Source organism: Apteryx rowi, unplaced genomic scaffold, assembly GCF_003343035.1.
Source record: "Apteryx rowi isolate R43461 unplaced genomic scaffold, aptRow1 scaffold_8, whole genome shotgun sequence".
Classification (NCBI taxonomy): domain Eukaryota; kingdom Metazoa; phylum Chordata; class Aves; order Apterygiformes; family Apterygidae; genus Apteryx; species Apteryx rowi.
The window spans coordinates 7,284,615-7,303,351 of NW_020451093.1; the positions used below are offsets into that span (position 1 = coordinate 7,284,615).

Sequence of the window (18,737 nt, forward strand, 5' to 3'; positions counted from 1 at the left end):
TACCTTAAGAGACCCTAGGTGCCCACCTGTATAATTCTGAGCCTCCTCAATTATTTAATTCATCTAGGGGAAGATGGTCTCACTGCACATCTCTACAGAGTGAAATTTTTATTTAAAATAAAATATTTATGTCAAAACGATCTTTTCTCAGGGTTTTCAATTCTTATTGCACTACATATCTTTACTTGTAGTTCCACAAATATCAACTTGAGTTATTCATAATTTGCTTAAATGTAAAATGTGAAAATTCAAACTTGAAGGCATCACCCTTCACAGGTGTCCTCTTATCCCATAATTCAGTTCCCACTTTTAACCTTTTTCTTCCTTTCTATCTTAGTGAAGTTTAGAGAAATGTTGTCAACAGCTATGGCTTCGTCTGTACTCCAAACCTGAGTCTAGGACATGAGGAATAGGCTCTTCACATCCAGCTTCAAGTTCAGTCTTAGAGAAATATGTAGTCAGACTCAGCTGTATAAAAATATCTTCTAAAGATTAATCCAAACTGAAACAAAAGCTCTGAGAGTTGTGAATGGCATTATTCATACAGTGACAGTGCTTGTCTAATATGCACCAAAGATTCCTGTTCCTGACTATTCAACTTTGTCTTAGTATTGGTTTGTTGAATTTTCCAAACTGGCCTTTTTTTCAGCTCTGCATTACACCCAAAACATTGTGCACCTACGCCATGCCCTTGGTACCTATGTTCTACATGCCTTATCCCATCACATATGCTGTGCAGCTGATCTTTCCCAGCTCCCTAGCCCGACACGGAGTGAATGGTGCATGTACTAACCCTGGGCTCATCTTCACTCCTCACCCAAGTCTTTGCAGTACATGCTAGCCAGCTACACCAAGGGGAGCTGACTGCAAGGTAAGGGTTGACTCAATATATGTGAACAGCTAGAACTCTTGTCCTGGCATCTCACTTGCCCTTTTTAGTATAACCAGTTCCTGCCATCTTATCCCTGCCTACTCCTACCTCTCCCATCATCTGAGTCTATATTCCTGAAGTGGTGCTTTCCAGGACAGAAATTGGCAATGGATGCATGGCATTGAGGTGTAGCCACCTCACAAGTAAACACACTACTCACCTTTCCAAAAGAGCTTGACTGTAATCCAAAAGAGCAAGTGGAGAAGAAGCTGAATGTGCTAACACGCAAAGTTTTCCCATCTTTTCAGGGAACAATGTTGAATCGTTAGTCACTCAAATACAAATAAATTGAGCTCAGTTGAGTGTAGCTCACACTACTGTTTCTGAGGAAGCAATAGCTGGAATAAATTTGTGAATTTCTTGGAAGCAGGTTTTCTAAAGTATTTGTTATGCAATAACTTCAAGATATTTCTGAACTGGTCAATGAACAGTGATCAATAGCAATTTGGAAGAGGAAATACTGTATCAGATTTGCTATGATTGACATCTGCATATTAAAGGTATCTTTTTTACATTATTTTCTTCTTTTGCAAAGGACTACAGAAATTTGAAGCTTCAATACATTTATAAATCTGTGTTCATTGCATAAATTATCACAGAAAACTAAAAACTTTGTGTGCATCTTTCATAATAAGTGTGAATTTATTCACTGAGAGTATACTACAAAGAGTATTGCCACTGCACTATTCATTGTCAACTTAACACTTTCATTTTTCTTTTGACTTTTCTTAGAATCTAGCTAATATTTTTGTTTCTTGATGTATAGCAACTTCATTGAGTGACACACTTACTTGTTTTTTTCTCTGATTGTTCTCAGGTCTCATTTTCCAGAAGTTATGGTTGAAGTGCAGAACACACAATGACACTATTCTGATTACAAACAATGTTAAACTTCCCTCTAATTAGTGGTGCAGTAAAATGAAACTGCAATCTTTCTTCCTAGGGAAAAACCTCCAGACCACAATTCACAACAGAGATTTGGGGCAGGGGAATCACTGCAAAGAGCAGAAGCTGGGTTATTTCTGCACAGTGGCTATCATCCACAGAAGTGGATGGAATCACAGGAACTCATTCTCACAAAGTGGCCTTTTGAAAGCACTGGTTAAAGGATGCCTTGCCATCCTGTTATTGTCCGAGCCCGGCAAGCCATGACAGAGAGCACGGGTGGCCTGCACTGCTGAGGCCAGCTGATGAGACCCAGAATTGGTGGTAAGCGCTAGAACAATTCCCTTCAGAGGAACAGAGTGACGCAGAAGGAGAGGTCATCAGAGCAGGCAGCAAGGAGCTCCTCTTGGTACATGGAAGAACAGCAACCACGAGCATCTCACTGCTCTAGTGGTGGACCAGTTTGCTATCCCAGCTGCAAAGAAGCACTAAATATATTTTCTTTTTTAAGAGATCAGGGAGGGACATAATCTGAGAAGGAAAAAAAAAAAAGAGCGAGAACTGATGGTCTATACACTAAAGGGTTAATATACTATTGCTAGTATAAAAGCAAATATAATGTGGGACTTTGTACTGATATGGTAGTGTTTTCCATCCCGCTTCTTCTCTGAAAAGGAAAACAAGCAATACTACAGAAGGTACAGTTTTGCTGGAATAACAGCATTTACACTAGAGGCTTTCTTCCAGCATAGCTCTAGAAGCCATGGATTGTACCCTTTCCTGCTCAGCTGGAATTCACAGTATCCATAGGCTACATCAGTAGCCAGGCTGTGTCACTGTGATTCGCCCAGGCACCCTGATGTCAGGCTGGCTGCAAACAATCTGGCTGACATCAAGCCCCCCGTCGGGCTGTTCTGCCACAGTGGAAAAACTGGTAGGTGACACAGGCAAAGGTGTCTTTCCATGGCTTGACACTTTGGTGCAAGCTACATCATAGTTCCAATTTTCACTGTATTAAATCATTAAATACTACTTTCCCACACTGGCAAGGACTGCTAGTTCGGCTCAGTCTGAAGCAAATGGTATCAGTTTTGGGAGAAATAGGTGGGCAGAGGAAAAGTTGCCATTTCTAAGCAGGAAGAAAAATTGTTGTATCTGGGCCACTAATCCAGGAGACGGCAATTTTCAAGATTATTTAGGTAAGGATGTGGCTTTTAGGTTATTTTGTAAAAGTTATGTTTTGTGTATTTCCTGATTTCTTCTTTTTACAGATGTCTGCAAACATATTTTTAGAAAGCAGGCCCATTTCCACCCTTATGTTAAAATTCAGCAGAATTATGAAGCTTTTAAGAGGAAAAGGAGTATCACTTAGTGCTGGAGCAGAATTTTTCATAGAGTCTATTTCATTTTAGGAACATTCCTTCATCCTCGGTTCTGAGATCTGAATAAAAATTATAACAGTTTTTAAAAATCCATGATTCCTGTTTTATCGGCAAGCCTTACAAAAGCACTGATGTACTTGGAGAGAGGCAGTTGTGTGGCAGGTTCTTTTTTTGTTTGTTTGTTTTTTTAACACGAGTTGGGGAGCTCCCAGCTCCTAGAAAAAGATTGATTTAAAAAACACCCCCCAAAATTATGTGGCATTTGCCTCCTGAGCTGTGAGATATTGGGATAAATTTGTATATATTTGTAAACTTAGTTTTCAAGATTTTCTCTGTTAGTTTCTTCGAAATGAAAGTTGGGTAAATCTCTCTCTTTTTAAGGCCAAATGTTATTTTCCAAAATTTGATGGTATACTTGATGGTATATACTGTGTACTTATTACGCGCCAATTATAACAGCAGTTTTCTAGTTCCAGGAATAACCATTGTTCTCCTCTGTGCTGGTCATTCCATTGTATAGTTGCCTTTTTCCTGGTGGTGAAACAAGTTAAAATGCAATATTTACATGAGTCATACATCCCTTGTGAGCAGTGAAAGCTGCACTGTTACTCAGAATGACCGGGAAGAGAACAGCCCATGCCACTCTAGCACATCATATGGTTTTGTTTAGTGTGAGGGGCTTTTCTTTTTTTTGGTTGAGAGGGGAAGGAGAAAAATTGCAAATGGGTTGTTGTTTATTTTAAGGGAAATATTAAAAATCTATCCTGAGATTTTCCTAAAATACAGGAGGGATTTGGTATTTTAGCGTTACCTCCTTATGTTCATTTTCATATATGGGACTTAATGACATAGAAAAAGCTGTTACTTTCGGGCCATTAGCCAGTCTTCCAAACCTGCATGTGAGTAACTTAAAGAGCTGACTTAAGTAATTTCCTTTACACTTTCACTGAAATATCTGCAAGATTACACCATATGATATCAATGATGCCACACTGGAATCTCCTATGAAGTCATATATCAAAAGAACTATCAATTCCTTCAATGCTTATCATTTTCAAGATTAAATGATAACAAATGGGTTCAAAATGCTTTTGATAAACTTTTTAATGTTTACCATTTTCAGTGGGCTTAACTCCTGAGACATGGTGATTTCTGTAATCTGAATACATGCATGATATCTGAGCTATGAATACCCTTATTATTACACACTCTCTGGGGGGAAATATAGCTGTTTTAGAACAACCTTTTGTTTTCAAATGCATCATTTTTGCCTGATATTCTACCCCTCCTTACATATTTTAAATCTCAGTCTTACATTCCTGTGTTCCTGAGTTACACTCTTAAAGGTGTCTAACGGTTTTACTTCATGCTCTATGTATACTCAGTAAAAGTATTTAACTATGTGAGAGAGATTAATATAGATGTGTATGCACTTCCACGGTGATGAAGAACAAGTTTCAGCCTACAAGGTAAAAACTTAATGTCTTTATAAGCACCTAAAATGACCTTTCTTAAAATGAAAACTTCTGCTACTTTAGCTTTTGATATCCATTGAGCAAACTAGTTGTTCCAGTCTGTGTAGTCCGCGTCATTTAAGGAAGTAGTGTCACATAAATGCAGAGGTTTATGGAGTATAATGCTAAGACAAATTCATTTGGTTTCATAATTGTACTACTGTTAACTTGTTGAATGGTGTAATAAAACAGCACGGTCAAGAGTGGATTTTTGACTAGGAATCCAAAATTATATACAATAGGAAACAGCTGCACCAGATTCCTTTAAAGACTTGGTGACCTCTCCAATACCTTTGGTAACCTTCAGATATAAAGCATACTTTCCTGCCAATTTAAACCTATTTCTTGACATAGATATTTTTGGTATATGACTCCTAAATCAGGAGCTTCCTGCTGCTTCCTAGCTCAGGAATCTTTCATCATTTGACCTTCCTGCTATAATTTTGGGAATCAAGCTATTTTCATAATTGCCTTTTTAATAGTTTTATATAGTGCCTATTGCTATTGGACTCAAGGTTTTAACTTATTTTTCAGTCTTCTAATTTTTATTCAATGCTTTAAATCTAACAGCCTCCCAAGGAGCTATTCCATAGTATATTTCAGGTTTTGGCTGATGGGCTTTGGTGACCTGAAAGAGGAAAATGTGCAGGCAGCCAGTCCCCTAAACCCTTTGAATAAATTTGTAATAGAAATAGTTTGGAACAGCTGATATATTTAACTGAGAACATTAGCCACTAAGCATGCTTAGTAGCTACTTTGATCAAGCTCTTTTTCCTGACAAAACCCCCTTTGAAATGAATAGGACAGAGGTTCCTTTCACTTCAATAGGAGTTTTCAGACATAGGGAGAAAGAAGGACTTCATAACCTTTAAAAAGACTCCTAGTCCATTCATGTATCTCCTAGAATGCTCAGCACTTTTCCCTGTGCTGAAGTTACTCAGCCAGCCTCCTGACTACATTTAGGCTCTCTTCTAGTGAAGCTCTGCTTAAACATGAGATCAAAAATCTCTTATAATGAGGTTTCTGCTTCTGCTACCAAGACAGGAACCCTGAATACACAATAGTTGTGTCAATGACATTGGAAACATTTGCTTTCTGAGCATAGAATCATCATCATTACTTTCACAATCTTATCTTCAAACCTTCACGCACTATATATTTGGCATGTTGCAGAAGACTAACATTCAAAGATAATTCTTTTATATACTTTGTATCTAGATGATTATTTCTGTGCATTTACAGTCAAGTCATTAGCATCCTAAAATTCTAGTTAACTTTTAATACAATACAATTAATTAAAGTTTCAAACACCCCACAAGACTGAACTATACCATGCTTTTTCAGAGGCCATTAACCACTTCTGGAATCTGTATTTCTATACTGTCTGTGCAGTTTTTTATACTTCTTTCCACCTTGTACTTATAAGGAAACAGCACATACAAAACAAAGAACTATTAAATGCTTCTGATAAGTCATACTGCAGTAAAGCACACTGAGAATTCTTAACATAATTGTTCATAAACAATGCTTCTGCTTCATGTAAGCTTTATACAGTGACCTGTAAATTATTAGCAAGAAACAGAAAAAAACTTGCAACAAGACCTCCAGATACGATCCAGTTTTTAACCAACTACAGTGTGACCAAGCATTCCTTGTGTTAAACATCATTATAGAGAAACAGAAACAAAAAGCAAGGATGTGCTGTGTTAGAGCTCATAAAGCACCATAGCCTGTATCTAAGATATGATACATACTTTTCCTACCGTCTTATAACTGTATCCTATAAGTTCTATGCCATTATATATTATTGTCTGTCATATTGTTAACCGTATACTTATAATAAAATGGGTATCTTTTATCAGATAGACGAACAGTCTGGGCAATCTGAAAAATAATAATGGCTAGAGCAAATATTACTACACTTGCTGTGAACCAAACCATCAGTTCTTCCTGGATTTCTTTTTCATCCTGACTCTAACAGACTTCCATAGATATATGTGTTCAAATGAAATTTGGTATTTTTGGTCCATCCAGCATACAAATATGTATATTCAATTGCATTATTTTACATAGAAAACATGAAGACAATTCAGAATTCAACTACTGAACAAATGATTTTGTTTGAGACATTGTTTCCTTGATTTGTGCATCAGAAGTAAGCTATTTTATCTATAGGTCAAGTACAGCTGGCAATTATTTTTACAGCTGAACTTCTTCAGAAAATCTGTAATATTTTAACAGATGAAGAGATAAGAATATGTACTAAAAAGATGTATGGCTCTGGCTTAAAGCTAAGCTACGTGAAGTATTAATGTAAGTTGAAACTTTAGTTTTACTCATGTTCTCAGCTATGTGCAATAGCTTTTTTTAACTATATAAAAAACCTCAGTATTCTACAGGGCATCTTTTCTTTTTTAAAAAAGTGCATTGTGAATAAAAATAAAATAATGGGATGAGGTTAGGACCAAGAGCCACCTTGAGGGTAAATATGCTACATTTTTTTCTGTTTTGGTTTAAGCAGTGAAAAAGGAACAAAACATGCACACAAAGGGAGTAAGGTTATTAGTATGTATGGTTCAATTGTGCTAACTGAAAAAGCAAAAAAAAAATCTTATGGCAGTGTATAAAATGCCGCTTTCTTGCTAGAAGGGCAGCAGAAAGAGGAAAGTCCTTCTTGTCATTTAACTACTTGAGGAAGTACTTCAGGAGGAACTGCCTGTCCCATGCAGCTAAGCTAATCTTTTAAAGTGCATTTATTTGTACAGCAAGCTGCAACTATGTAACTGACAAGTAAGGAATCTATATAATGGGTGTTTATACAGAAAATTCATGAACCATGAACTGAAAATGCATTTTATTTACTGACACTAGAGTTCACGCCCCTCATATACTTTGTCAACTACCCTATCCTTATTTCGACTTCCACTTTCTCAGCCACAGCTAGTGGGATTATACTGCTCTACAGACCTGAGCGGATGAACAAGATGCACAGTTTTCCCCTCAGGAAGAGGCTGTAGTTGAATTTGACTGAAGATCTGAATACTGATCTTTCAGTGCTGCATAGTAAGACTGAAAATCCAAAGCTCATGCAGAAGCCCACTGCAATTACTCTTTGAAAAATGGCAACCTTCAGCTGCTACCAAGCAACTGTGAATCAATCTGGGGATATCAAATCAATTTTGGGTGGTGGAAATTTGGCTGCTTCTGAAATGGTGCTTAACTAAACTATAAATTCTAAACTGTAGATTACACAACTTTAAGTGTTTGTGCAAGCAGAAACATTGTTGGAAGCAGTTGTCAAAAATGAATCAAATCTCTAGAGCAGAAAGAAGTTCAGAACCTGAGTCTCTGTGCAGTAATTTCCGTAACAGAATTGCTCCTGATTCACAGTAATGGGAGACTGAGAGATGTTGCTGTAGATCTCCTTGCCTGGCTTGAATAGCCACTGCACAGGCAAGTTCTGCATGTTTTCTACTGTTAGCACATGGCATAACTCTTGAAATATGCTCCAAATTTTCAGCTGATGAAGAGTGCAGCTGCCCATCTCCTACACAGTTTGAGCAGCTATAAGCACATAAGATTGGTACTTAGCTCTCTGGTTTATGATACACTTCTGCATGAAGGGTGTTAATTATAATCCAAGTCAAGAATCGTCTCCGTATGAATAAAAATATTTTAAGGAAATTATAAATAAGGGCAGTGTATCACAGTTTTGTTCTCTGTTCCTTTTCTCCTAATTTTTAATGCTTCATTTGTTCATATAACTATTATTGAACATTAACCTGATGCTTTCATAGAAGTAGCTAATATAATTTCAAGATCTCTTTCCCAAGTTAATGCAGGTCTATGGGTTATGTAGGTAAAGTTATTGTTGTTTCTTTTTCCTTCTTGTGCATTATTGCACTTGTTCCATCTCCCTTATTTCTTTCTCTAGTGGATGCAATTCTTTACTCTTCATTTTGTAAATCTTGTGTTTATCATGAACAGTAGTTGCATTTACTATATAAAACTATATAAATAACAAATGCATCAGGCAACTAATAACAAACTCCAAACCACTCTGCAATTCAGACACTGAACTTATTTAGTCAGCCTTTTTTTAAATCAAAAAACGGAGTGTTAAATACAATCGGCACTGAGCTCCAAAAGTTAACATGGTCAAGTTTTATTTGACTAACAGTTCAGGTTAGTTCCAGAGACAAAAGATTGTACTGACATTTCCTGTAAGAGCTCCAAGGAAGAGATGAGGAAAAGCAGCTGACCTGATCTCAAGGTGTCAAGATAATATGCAAGTGATGAGGTATTTGAAGTACTAAAGACCTTTTACAAAGGGCTTTGCAGACTAAAGTCAATACACCGAAAAGATGTGGGAAGCCCTGGAATGGTAGAAGGCTGTGGCTTTGCTCACACATGTAGCTCAAGATTATTCTTTCCATGTTGTGGGCAATCTCCTTCTGAAAGTTGGGTGCCTTGTTCCTGGTTAGCTTAGTATACTTTGAAAGTAGGCTAAGCCAAATAGGAACAAGGCATTTTTATAGTAGAAGAGTGCCAACACATACAACACATAGCTATCTTTAAGTAACTCCAGATATTGACAAAACTTTAGTACAAAATTTCACAAATAAGAAATTTTGTGCCTGCATTCTGCAGTATATGGAACTTCTGCCCCTTTTCAAAGCTAAATCCATTTAAAGAGCAATACAGGAAATCACTCCTGAAGGAAAAAAAAAATCCTGGGCCAGTATGAGCTTATTTCTGTACTATTAGTTTGTGACGTAACTGAAGTCTGCGGCCTTTACCCAGTCTTGTTTTGCACAGCAACATTTCTAATTCAAGCAATGCTTAAACAGTGAGCAGTGCTGCCTTACACAGATGTGTTGAAGTCCAAAAGGTAGTGAGGGAGCTCTGAGTACAGCGAGGACTGTGTGATTCTGCGTAGCTGAAGCCTTGTTTCACAGCATGAACACTGTCTTCTCTACAAGGCTAATCGTCCCTCATACAAGGCAAATCTGAGGGCAGTTATGTACCATCAAGTTAATTTATGTCAACCTAAGTGAATTCTCTGCACCATTTAAGTTGTTTTTATTGCTAAAATCTGTTTTAATCCCCAAATAACCGATGAGCCTGAATAATCCCAAATAAAAATACAAAGAAGGATAAAGACTTTAAGTTTCACTGCCAGCAAAATTTGCTATGGCTGCGCTCTGACAGGTGTCACAGAGCTGCTGCTGCTGCTGGGAAGCCACAATCCGCCTGAACAGGCTGAAGCACCTGAGACCGTCTCTGAGAAGGGGCTAGTTTCGTCCCAGTGAGGAGTAGTTGGGAATACACTTAAAATGTATTACGTGAGTAGGGGACTGCACGGTGTGTCTCACGCCTTCCCGGCATCAGGTCGTTTTCGGAGGAGCCTCTCTCCTGCTGGCTGATCGTTTCGGGAATAAAACACCCGAGGTGTCAGCCTGGAGAGGCGTGAGTTACCTGGCCGAGGGGGCGCCCTCCAGCTCCGGGGCTTGAGCCTTCTGGAGGGAGGCGAACGCAGCTGCTCTGTGGTAAAGTAGCGCGGTTTAACGGCCCCAACGGCCCCAACGGCCCCAACGGCCCCAACGGCCCCAACGGCCGGCGCGCGCGCGGCGGCGGCAGCCACCCGCCTCCGCCAGCGCACTCTATCGCTCCGCCCGAGCGGGGGGCGGCGGCGGGAGGACGGCGGGTCTCCCCCAGCACCATCACCACCGCCACCACCAGCAACCGCCCCCGGCTCGGCGGGAGCGGCGCCACCGTCGCGGCCCCCGTCCCGAGCTCTCGCGTTGGCTGTCGGGATCGCTGGCCGCTTTGGTTAATGTCCGCCATGTTTGCCATGGCGCAGGGAGCGGATCGAGCGAGCCCGGCGCGGATCTAGGGCTGCGGGGCGTGCGCTGTGAGCTACGGGCGGCCCCGCGGAGAGCTGTTCCGGGGCGGCGGGACCCTCCATGGTGTTGCGGGCCGGGTGCGGGAGCGGCTGGGAGGCGGCGGCGCGGCCGCAGTGAGGGGCCCCCCCGCCCGCCCGGCCCCGGGGTGTTATTGTGAGGGGGAGACAATGAGCAAACTCTCCTTCCGAGCCCGGGCGCTAGACGCCGCCAAACCGCTGCCCATCTACCGCGGCAAGGACATGCCCGACCTCAACGACTGCGTCTCCATCAACCGGGCTGTGCCGCAGATGCCCACGGGCATGGAGAAAGAGGAGGAATCGGTAAGGGAGCCGCGCAGGGGGGGCACCATTGTTTATCAGACACCCCCCTCCCCTCACGGGAAATAGGCCATTGGCATTCACCAAGCGCACTACGCACGCTCCCCGCCGCGGCGCTGCACGGTTCTTATGGGGCCCTGCGCAAAGAGCGCAGCGTAAACTGCTGTCCGACGCCGTAAGCGGGCCCTGCTCCGCCATCTTCTTTGCGTCCCGACTCGCGAGTGTTTTGATTAGTGGTGGGGGGGAGGCCTTTACGCTAGCGTAGGAAGGAGGAAGGCGCAAGAGGCGTCTCTGAATGAGCGGGCGGGCGCTGTGGCCGCCGTTGGCGTAGCGCGCCTTGGCTGCCGCCGCGGGAGCGGAGCGGGCCGGGCCGGGGAGCGCAGTGCGGAGCGGAGCGGAGCGGGGCGGCCGCGGCGCTGTCGCTGCTGCCGCGGCCCGGGGCGGAGCGCCGGCACCGGCCTTCCCGCTCCCGCCGGGACGGGGCAGCGGCGTGCAAACAGATGCTCTGCTAGAAATTCTTGGTAGTGGTTATAAGAATTTTTTTTGTGTGTGTGTGTTTGAGGTTTTTCTTTGCTTTTTTTTTTTTTTTAAGTATGAGAAGAAAGCAAGCGTTTCCTGCTGCAGAGTGTACGCCAGCTGTCAGGCACATCAGCTGGACGTGTTGCGTTAAGCATTATGCTTTTAAGCATTTAGATGATTTTTTTTAATTAAGCAGCAACTTTTAAAAACGCATACATGATACTTGTTCTCCTTTTCGTAGTGTGATAGGGAGAAAGAAGTTTTGTCCCTGTAAGGTAAAGATAAGTTTCTCAGGGTTTTCAAAGCATTAGGACAGCACTTTGAAAATTCATGCCCACAGCTCTGCTGTTCGAATGTGCTATTCTGTGCTACTGATTTTTATTTATTTATTTATTTATTTTTTCAATACTGACTCTTGTGCTCCTTCGAGTTGTGTTGTCTAGCTTAGACTTCGGCTGTTGCCTAATGTATCTGTACTTGTATGTAGAGCTGATAGTAAAGGCACCCTCAAGAATTTCTTCAATGAATCCCTGTCTCCGCCTCAGCCAGACCTCTGTGCATGTGGATTGGCTTTTCAGAGGTTACAGCTGTCAGAGGAAGCCTCGTGCCTTTCCGATTGGTTTTCTCACTTGACTATTGATATTAAAAGAAGTCCTTCTCTCTTTTACCGTTGGTTTCCTCTGCTGTTTATTTCATCCTATTGCAATTTGTAATACACAGTGATCAAAACTTCCAGCACTTCAAAAGAGTAAATTTCTCCTAGAACCTGAGAACGTATTTGACGTGCACAGCAGTGTGGTACTGATGAAGTAATCTTGGAGGGTAATTTGGTTTTCTTACATTTCAGTGAAGTCTGCCTTGCAGTCTTCTGTTAGCATTTCATGTTTATAAAGTGTGGCTTATTTTAAAAAATGATTATTTTCTTAATAAATCAGGTTTTAAATTTTTTGATGGAAAATTTCTCTAAGAGTTAAAGCAGGCAAGCTGCTTGTGGGCTGCTTAAATGATTGTGAAGAGGATTAGATTTACACTTTAATAAAACTGCTCTAGTGTTGTAGTAAAATGTTTCTCTTGTAAGATTGAGGTGTTTTCTTCTTCACTGAAATGTGACTGTATTTGATATATTATGCCATAATCTCAAAATGAAATGGTCATTGAAGCAATATATAAGCATAGTGCTAGATACATCAGCCAAACAAGATTATTAACTCTAATAGATTGTTTATATTATTGCCATGTAACGACAGTTTCCCAGCACCTCTGGAAAAGGCTGTTGTAGATGACAGTAGTTGAATATTCGAGGAATTCACTTTAAACAGCTTTTATCATAGTAAGCGTTACTCAGATGTGATTTGGTCTATTTTGAGAGGGACTTTTGGGAGGAGGGATATATACACATACTCCTTTCTGACATCTCAGTTACTTAGGTGTCTCAGGACCCTTTTAAATTCGGACTTCTGCCAGGGATGCATCTGGTGAAAGCCAGCTGAACCATTAGGGTAGCTCATGATTTAAACTCGCTGTACAAAGACGCAAAGTTCACGTTACTGTGGCCCCAGTATACCTCTGTCCTTGGTGTGCCACTGCCTGTGTGAATGCTCAGTGAGGTCAGAAGGATCTTGTAGTACAGTGGATCATGGGGTTAAGCATTGTCTTCCAGGTCTGTTTTTTAACTGGAAATAGTTATGTGTTTACAAGTTTTAAAATAGCTAAGGTTGATCTGTTCATCTGACCTGCTGTTCTTTACAACCTAGTCCTGCCAGCACAGGCATATGAGCTGCTTTGTTCGTGATTAATATTTTGTATATACAAAAATGCAGATTTTAGTCCATTTGTTTTTAATGTGATTTATTTTTGGTAGTAAAGTTCTTATTTAAGTAATAATATTGTATTGGAAACATGGAAAGTTTTAAAGTTTGGAGCATTTTAATTATTGTCACCCATTTCTTATACTACTGCTAAGGTTATTTGTATTAAAATGTCATACAATCACTGTTGTCCCAGAAGCACAATATAAACCCCCAGTCATGCCATTACAGAAAGCAGTACTGCTCAGTGTGAGCATCTTTATCTGGCTTTTCTTTTGATTTGATCTTGATGAATATTCTGGAGTTATTTCCCATTTCAGTATCTTAGAGACTTGTATCCACTCATACAACCTTTTAGAGATCAGCAGCTCATTTTTGTATTGTAACTTGCTTGGAGATTCCAGCTGTGAAAAGATTAAGCTTCTGGTATGTAGTATGTTTATGTTAGCAAGTATTTATAACTTAATCAAAATTAAACCTGAGGAAAAACTTGTTTTGTGGTATTTTGGGTTTTTTTTGTTTTTATTTCATGTAAGAGGAGAGTTACAGTTAAGCAAAAGTAGAAAGATGACCTTTTGTTATAAAATGCTCCTGCTGAGCTTTAAAACTATTAGATATTCTTGATGAGTAGGAGTTTTACTTCATAATGCTAATGAATTGTTGCTGCTAGAAGGGGAAAAATTGCAGAATATATAAGCTATAGGTCTGTTTCTTATCCCATAAGTGTCTTTTTTATTCGAATACATATTGTTGAGCTGCGCGTTTTAGGGGAAAAACATTTAATAATGAGACAAATTCAGGCTGAAGACTTTCAGAGGTGGATTTAACTTTGAGTTGTTACAAAGTTAAAAGCGTGGTAGTAATTGAAAGTACACAGATTGGACAATCAGAGCTATCTGAAGGGACACCTGAAAATTCTTGTTTGAACATACGTTCATTTATAGCTAGGTTGGCATGAAATGATAAGGCTAAGGTTATACAGGGAAAAGTGCATGAATAGCAAGTTAAGGACATAGTTTAAGGTTATTAAAATGCTGACTGAGTAAGAATGAAAAGGAGTGAATTTCATTCTCAGCCCTTGAGTAATCGCCTCAGGATGATCTTTCAGTCATCATCTAATGTTCAATTTTTGAGTATTTTGAAAGGCTGGAAATAGTTAAATTGAAGATTTTTTTTTTTTTCCTTGCTTTGTCTTCTGCTCACACTTGCTTTCCATCCCTTAGTTCATTCTGTTTCCATTGTAATACTGGAAACTTGAGTTCACTATTTGGCTTTCCAGGCATCGTGGAGCAAGTGGTGCTTCTAAAATAGCATATTTGTTCTCCATTTAAGGCAGGAAGCATTAATTTTGCACAGATGTCACTTTTGTTCGAATACTTCTGCTGATACAGAGTAGCATACTGAATATTTTTGCTGATACAATAATGTGGAAGAGTTCAGTCAGGAGCACTTAAAGATATGTGCATACATACATATAAAGATTATCACTAACTTTATTTTTCTGGCAGTGCTTTTTTTTTTTTTTTTTTAAAGCATTTAATTATAGCTCTGTCCTGCAGTTGCACTCTCTTGAACATATCTTTATGCCTGAACAGTTTTTCCCTGGTTTTTGGTTACAAAATGAATGAATAGAGACCTCTTAATTTTTTCGTGGAGTGGTTTCATCCTGCATGTGTGAGAATAAACACATTGGTTGGAGACTTCAGCAGTGCTCTGTTTTCTTTCAATTCTGAAATGACCAGGTTTCCAGTTGATAGTAGTGCTGTAGTGAACAGCACTGGAGCAAAAATATACTCAGGTTTGCTTATAGCTCAGACTTCCGAAAGGAAAATCCCTGAACAAGAAGAAACCAGTCAGCCAAACTTTTTGGCCCTTCTACTTATTGTTTAAAATCTTACATACACATTTTCCAGATTTTTTTTTTGTACAATTAAGTATTAAGAGACAGTGTCATTTTTTTTTTGATATAAGGAAATGAATGGAGATGTTCACATATTACAGTTACTTGTCAGCATAAAAGCAAGTAGCCTTGTTTTTCATGTATATCCTACTCCTTGGAAATGTGTTGATTGCTTCCATACTACTGACTTGCTTTCTACAATGAAATCTGAGCTTGGAGGTCAGTTAACAGTTTCTCTTCTCCTTCTTGAGTCTCTCCCTGCTTAAGACTTTCACATCTCACTGGGAAGCATACCTCTTTTAAAGCTGATTTGTATGGGGAAGTGTTGTAGATGGTTGCTTTCATTGTATTAATTAGTTTTTCTCTCCCTCCCAACTTAACAATAATTATTTGTACTAAATTATATTTGTTAACCAGTAGGTGCCTTAAAATGTTTGGATAGCTTTAACTTCATAGTGATGATGGTATCTTCTTTTAGAGAGAAACTAGGTTCTGTTGCTACTCCTAGTATTGATATGTGACTTTTACTTAGAGAAATACAGACAAGTATTGTTTAAGGTGTTGAGTAGAAGTAGCTATCTGGTACCTTCTGAGGCACTCAGATTTAGTTTTAAAAAGCACTTAAAGAAAATAGGATAGTGTGTTAATGAACATTATGGGAGAAATGCTGTAATAAACTTATGTTGAAATAACTAAGCAAAGAATCCATCTTGTATAGCAGTTTTTTCCACAGCTCAACTTGTGGAACTGATCTCCATACCATTTCTGTCTCTTCCCATCCCTAGTAGGGAAGACAGCTCCGAGAACTTTGTTTGCTCTTCCATCTAAGTGTTCAGTTTTCTGTTCGTATTTGAATAGAAATGCCAGATATTACCCTTTCAAGCTGCTGCTGAAGTACCTTTTTTCACATGAAGTGATAGGCTTGCTTTTTCTGTTCATTTCTTAGCTAGCCTGGGTATATGCCATGGAGCAGATACTGTATGTAGTAGTGTTACACAGTTACACAGTTCTTCTAGTGATAAGTATCCATGTCTCCTGAGGGAGGGCTCTGAAAGGACAGAAAATGGACCAGTTAGCCTTACCAAGCAGCTATGCAATTTCAAGAATAAGAAAATTTTTTACTATTTTTAAAACAAACTGTTATTATCTTAATGTGGATGTTGGCATATTTTTTCACTGGTTCACACTCTTTAGAAAAAGCAATCAGCATCTCTGTTTCATTTATTTATTAATACTTTGGGTATTTGGTACCCTAAAAGCTGAGTTATATTTGAATATTGTCAAATTTAAAACAGTTGAGTTATTAATAAGTGATTAAGTAAATGTAACTTGTGAGATAAACATTTGTGGATACTATTCTTCCATGCAGATAATGTGCATGTAGTTCAGGAATATTAGAGCAAATGAGACCTGTACAGACTACCTTTAGGGAAGAAATGGCTTTCATTTTATTGGAATGAACTGGCGATATGAGAGGAAAAAAACCCATAACTCCCATTAGAAGTTTACTTCTTGGTATGAGTTCAGCACCTTTAGTGTTTTTGTGTATGTTCTGAGACTGCTGGATTTACTGAAGTCTGGTTAGTAGCAGGTAACATAATGCTGTGTTGTAATTTTGCCCTCAAATCTTCTTGGTAATGGGAAGCTTTATTCATAGCATTTTCAATTTTAGTTCTGTTTGAGAGACCTCTTTCCCTGCCTTCAGGTTCTGTACTGTTCTCCCTCCCTGTGAGACCCACTGCATCATGCTGTGCATTCCTCACAAGTGCATGTTTCAACTCCATTTCCCAGCAATTATTTCAGTTTTCAGCTGTCATCCTCTATCCTTCCTTTGCTTTCACCTGCAAAATATTTTTGTGGATGAGAAGTTTCCTTTCAGTGCACCACTTGTACTTTGTAATATCCTATTTGATAAGGGTATTTTGCCCTTAAAACTAAGCGGTTTGGACTGCATGAACTTGACACAGCAGTAGGGATGAAAGTACCTCTGTTGAATTTGGACCAATCTAAATGGTAGAATAGCCGAGTGACTTGACTGGTGAGTTGACTGGTGGATTGTTAAATTGAGTAGGTTTCTTTTAATTTGCTCTGGGTGTAGTTATGTGGATGAATGTAAACAATGTGAAGGTTTGCTCTTAAGACTCAAATTAATGATCAGTTTATTAGAGCTTATCACATTAACACTTATTAGCTAACCTGTGACAACTGCTTGTGAGCGTGAGCTTAGCCTGGGACAAACGTCAAGTAACTTAATCTTGGAATGTGCTTTTAAGATATGGCTGAGCCAGTCTAGCTGTGGTCTAGTGCTAGTAGGGGTGGGATGCTTTTTCCGTCTTGTCCCTTATGGTTACTCTTGCTTGCTTGTGCTTTCCTAAGTACTGTGGCCCACCTGACTGGATAGCGGGAGGCGAAAGCCCACCGCGGATAAGATGAGCATCCTCTATTGTATGGGAAATGGCAGGAGCATGTGGGGATAGAAAGGCTGGGAATGGAAGACTGTGAGACTGCCCTATTAGTATCATCCTCAGGTTAGATGGGTTCAGGCTGTCTCTTAAAACTACACCCTTAATTTAGATAAAGCTGCATTTTGCTGCAGGCTAGAGCAGGATGCATCGGGTCAGTTAACCCTGGTCTGTGGAATCTGTCTTAACTTGCTTAGGTGCCTGAGTCCTTAACAGAGAACAATGGTATCTGCATGGAAGTGAATTGAGAGTCGCACCGCCATTCATTATGCAGGAACTTTCCCTTTTAGGTACGTTTCCTCAGGATGAGGTGTAAAGCCATGATGAAAGCTTGGGAAAACGTTTTGAAATCTAGCTCTCTGTGCTCTGTCGCTCAGCTCTGGAACCTCGGAAAGAAATACCTCAGGCAGCTTCAGTAGCGCTTTGAATCACACCGTGCCAGATTTCATATTGCTCCTGCTTGGCAAAATTGAGCAGTAGTCAGCTTCATAAAATTTTTGTGTTGATTCATGTCAGTTAAAATGTCCTATTTTAATTATTTAATTTAGCAAACATTAAATTTGCTTATGTTAATCTTGGGTTTAGTTATTTTTCATAAGAAAGATCACTTTGGCTGCTAACCATTTAAAGGTTATTTGTAATTTATTTTGCCAATGGAGCTAACATCCTATGCCTTATTTATGCTTATCTGAATAGTTTTCTGCATTAGCATATTTGTCAGATGCTAACTGTTCAACTTTTTCAAAGATAAAGAACACATTAAATATTTACATAAATAAGATTACAATTTAACATTAGGTGCCATGAAAACCGTTGTTGGTCAAGATAAATTGTAGAACTGAAACGTCTGTAACAGATTAGAGAAGAATTGAACCAGAACTGAATTATTGCACATGAAGGGAGCAAGAACTGGAGATAATCACTTGATGAAACTAAATGTAATATTGGTATAGACTGTCATAATTTCATGTTCAGTTTTGAATAGTTCTGAGTCAAAAAAGAAATGAGGTGTATTGTAATATACTATTTTAAAGTCTTGATTTTAATCCATTTCTCAAATACGTACTTGTTAACATATAATAATCACTTTTTAGTGTTACTCAGGGTATCAGT

The 18,737-nt window shown here is 39.5% G+C and overlaps 1 protein-coding gene across 1 annotated transcript in view; it reads left to right on the forward strand.

Annotated features, from left to right (window-relative positions):
* Nucleotides 1-10,515: 10,515 nt before the first annotated feature.
* The window catches only part of EPC2 (enhancer of polycomb homolog 2), a 53,598-nt gene continuing 45,376 nt past the window's right edge, over nt 10,516-18,737 (forward strand). The window contains exon 1 of the mRNA XM_026088988.1: nt 10,516-10,938. Within this exon, the coding sequence (XP_025944773.1) occupies nt 10,786-10,938 (153 nt within the window). The 5' untranslated portion in view covers nt 10,516-10,785. The remainder of the gene's footprint in view (nt 10,939-18,737) is intronic.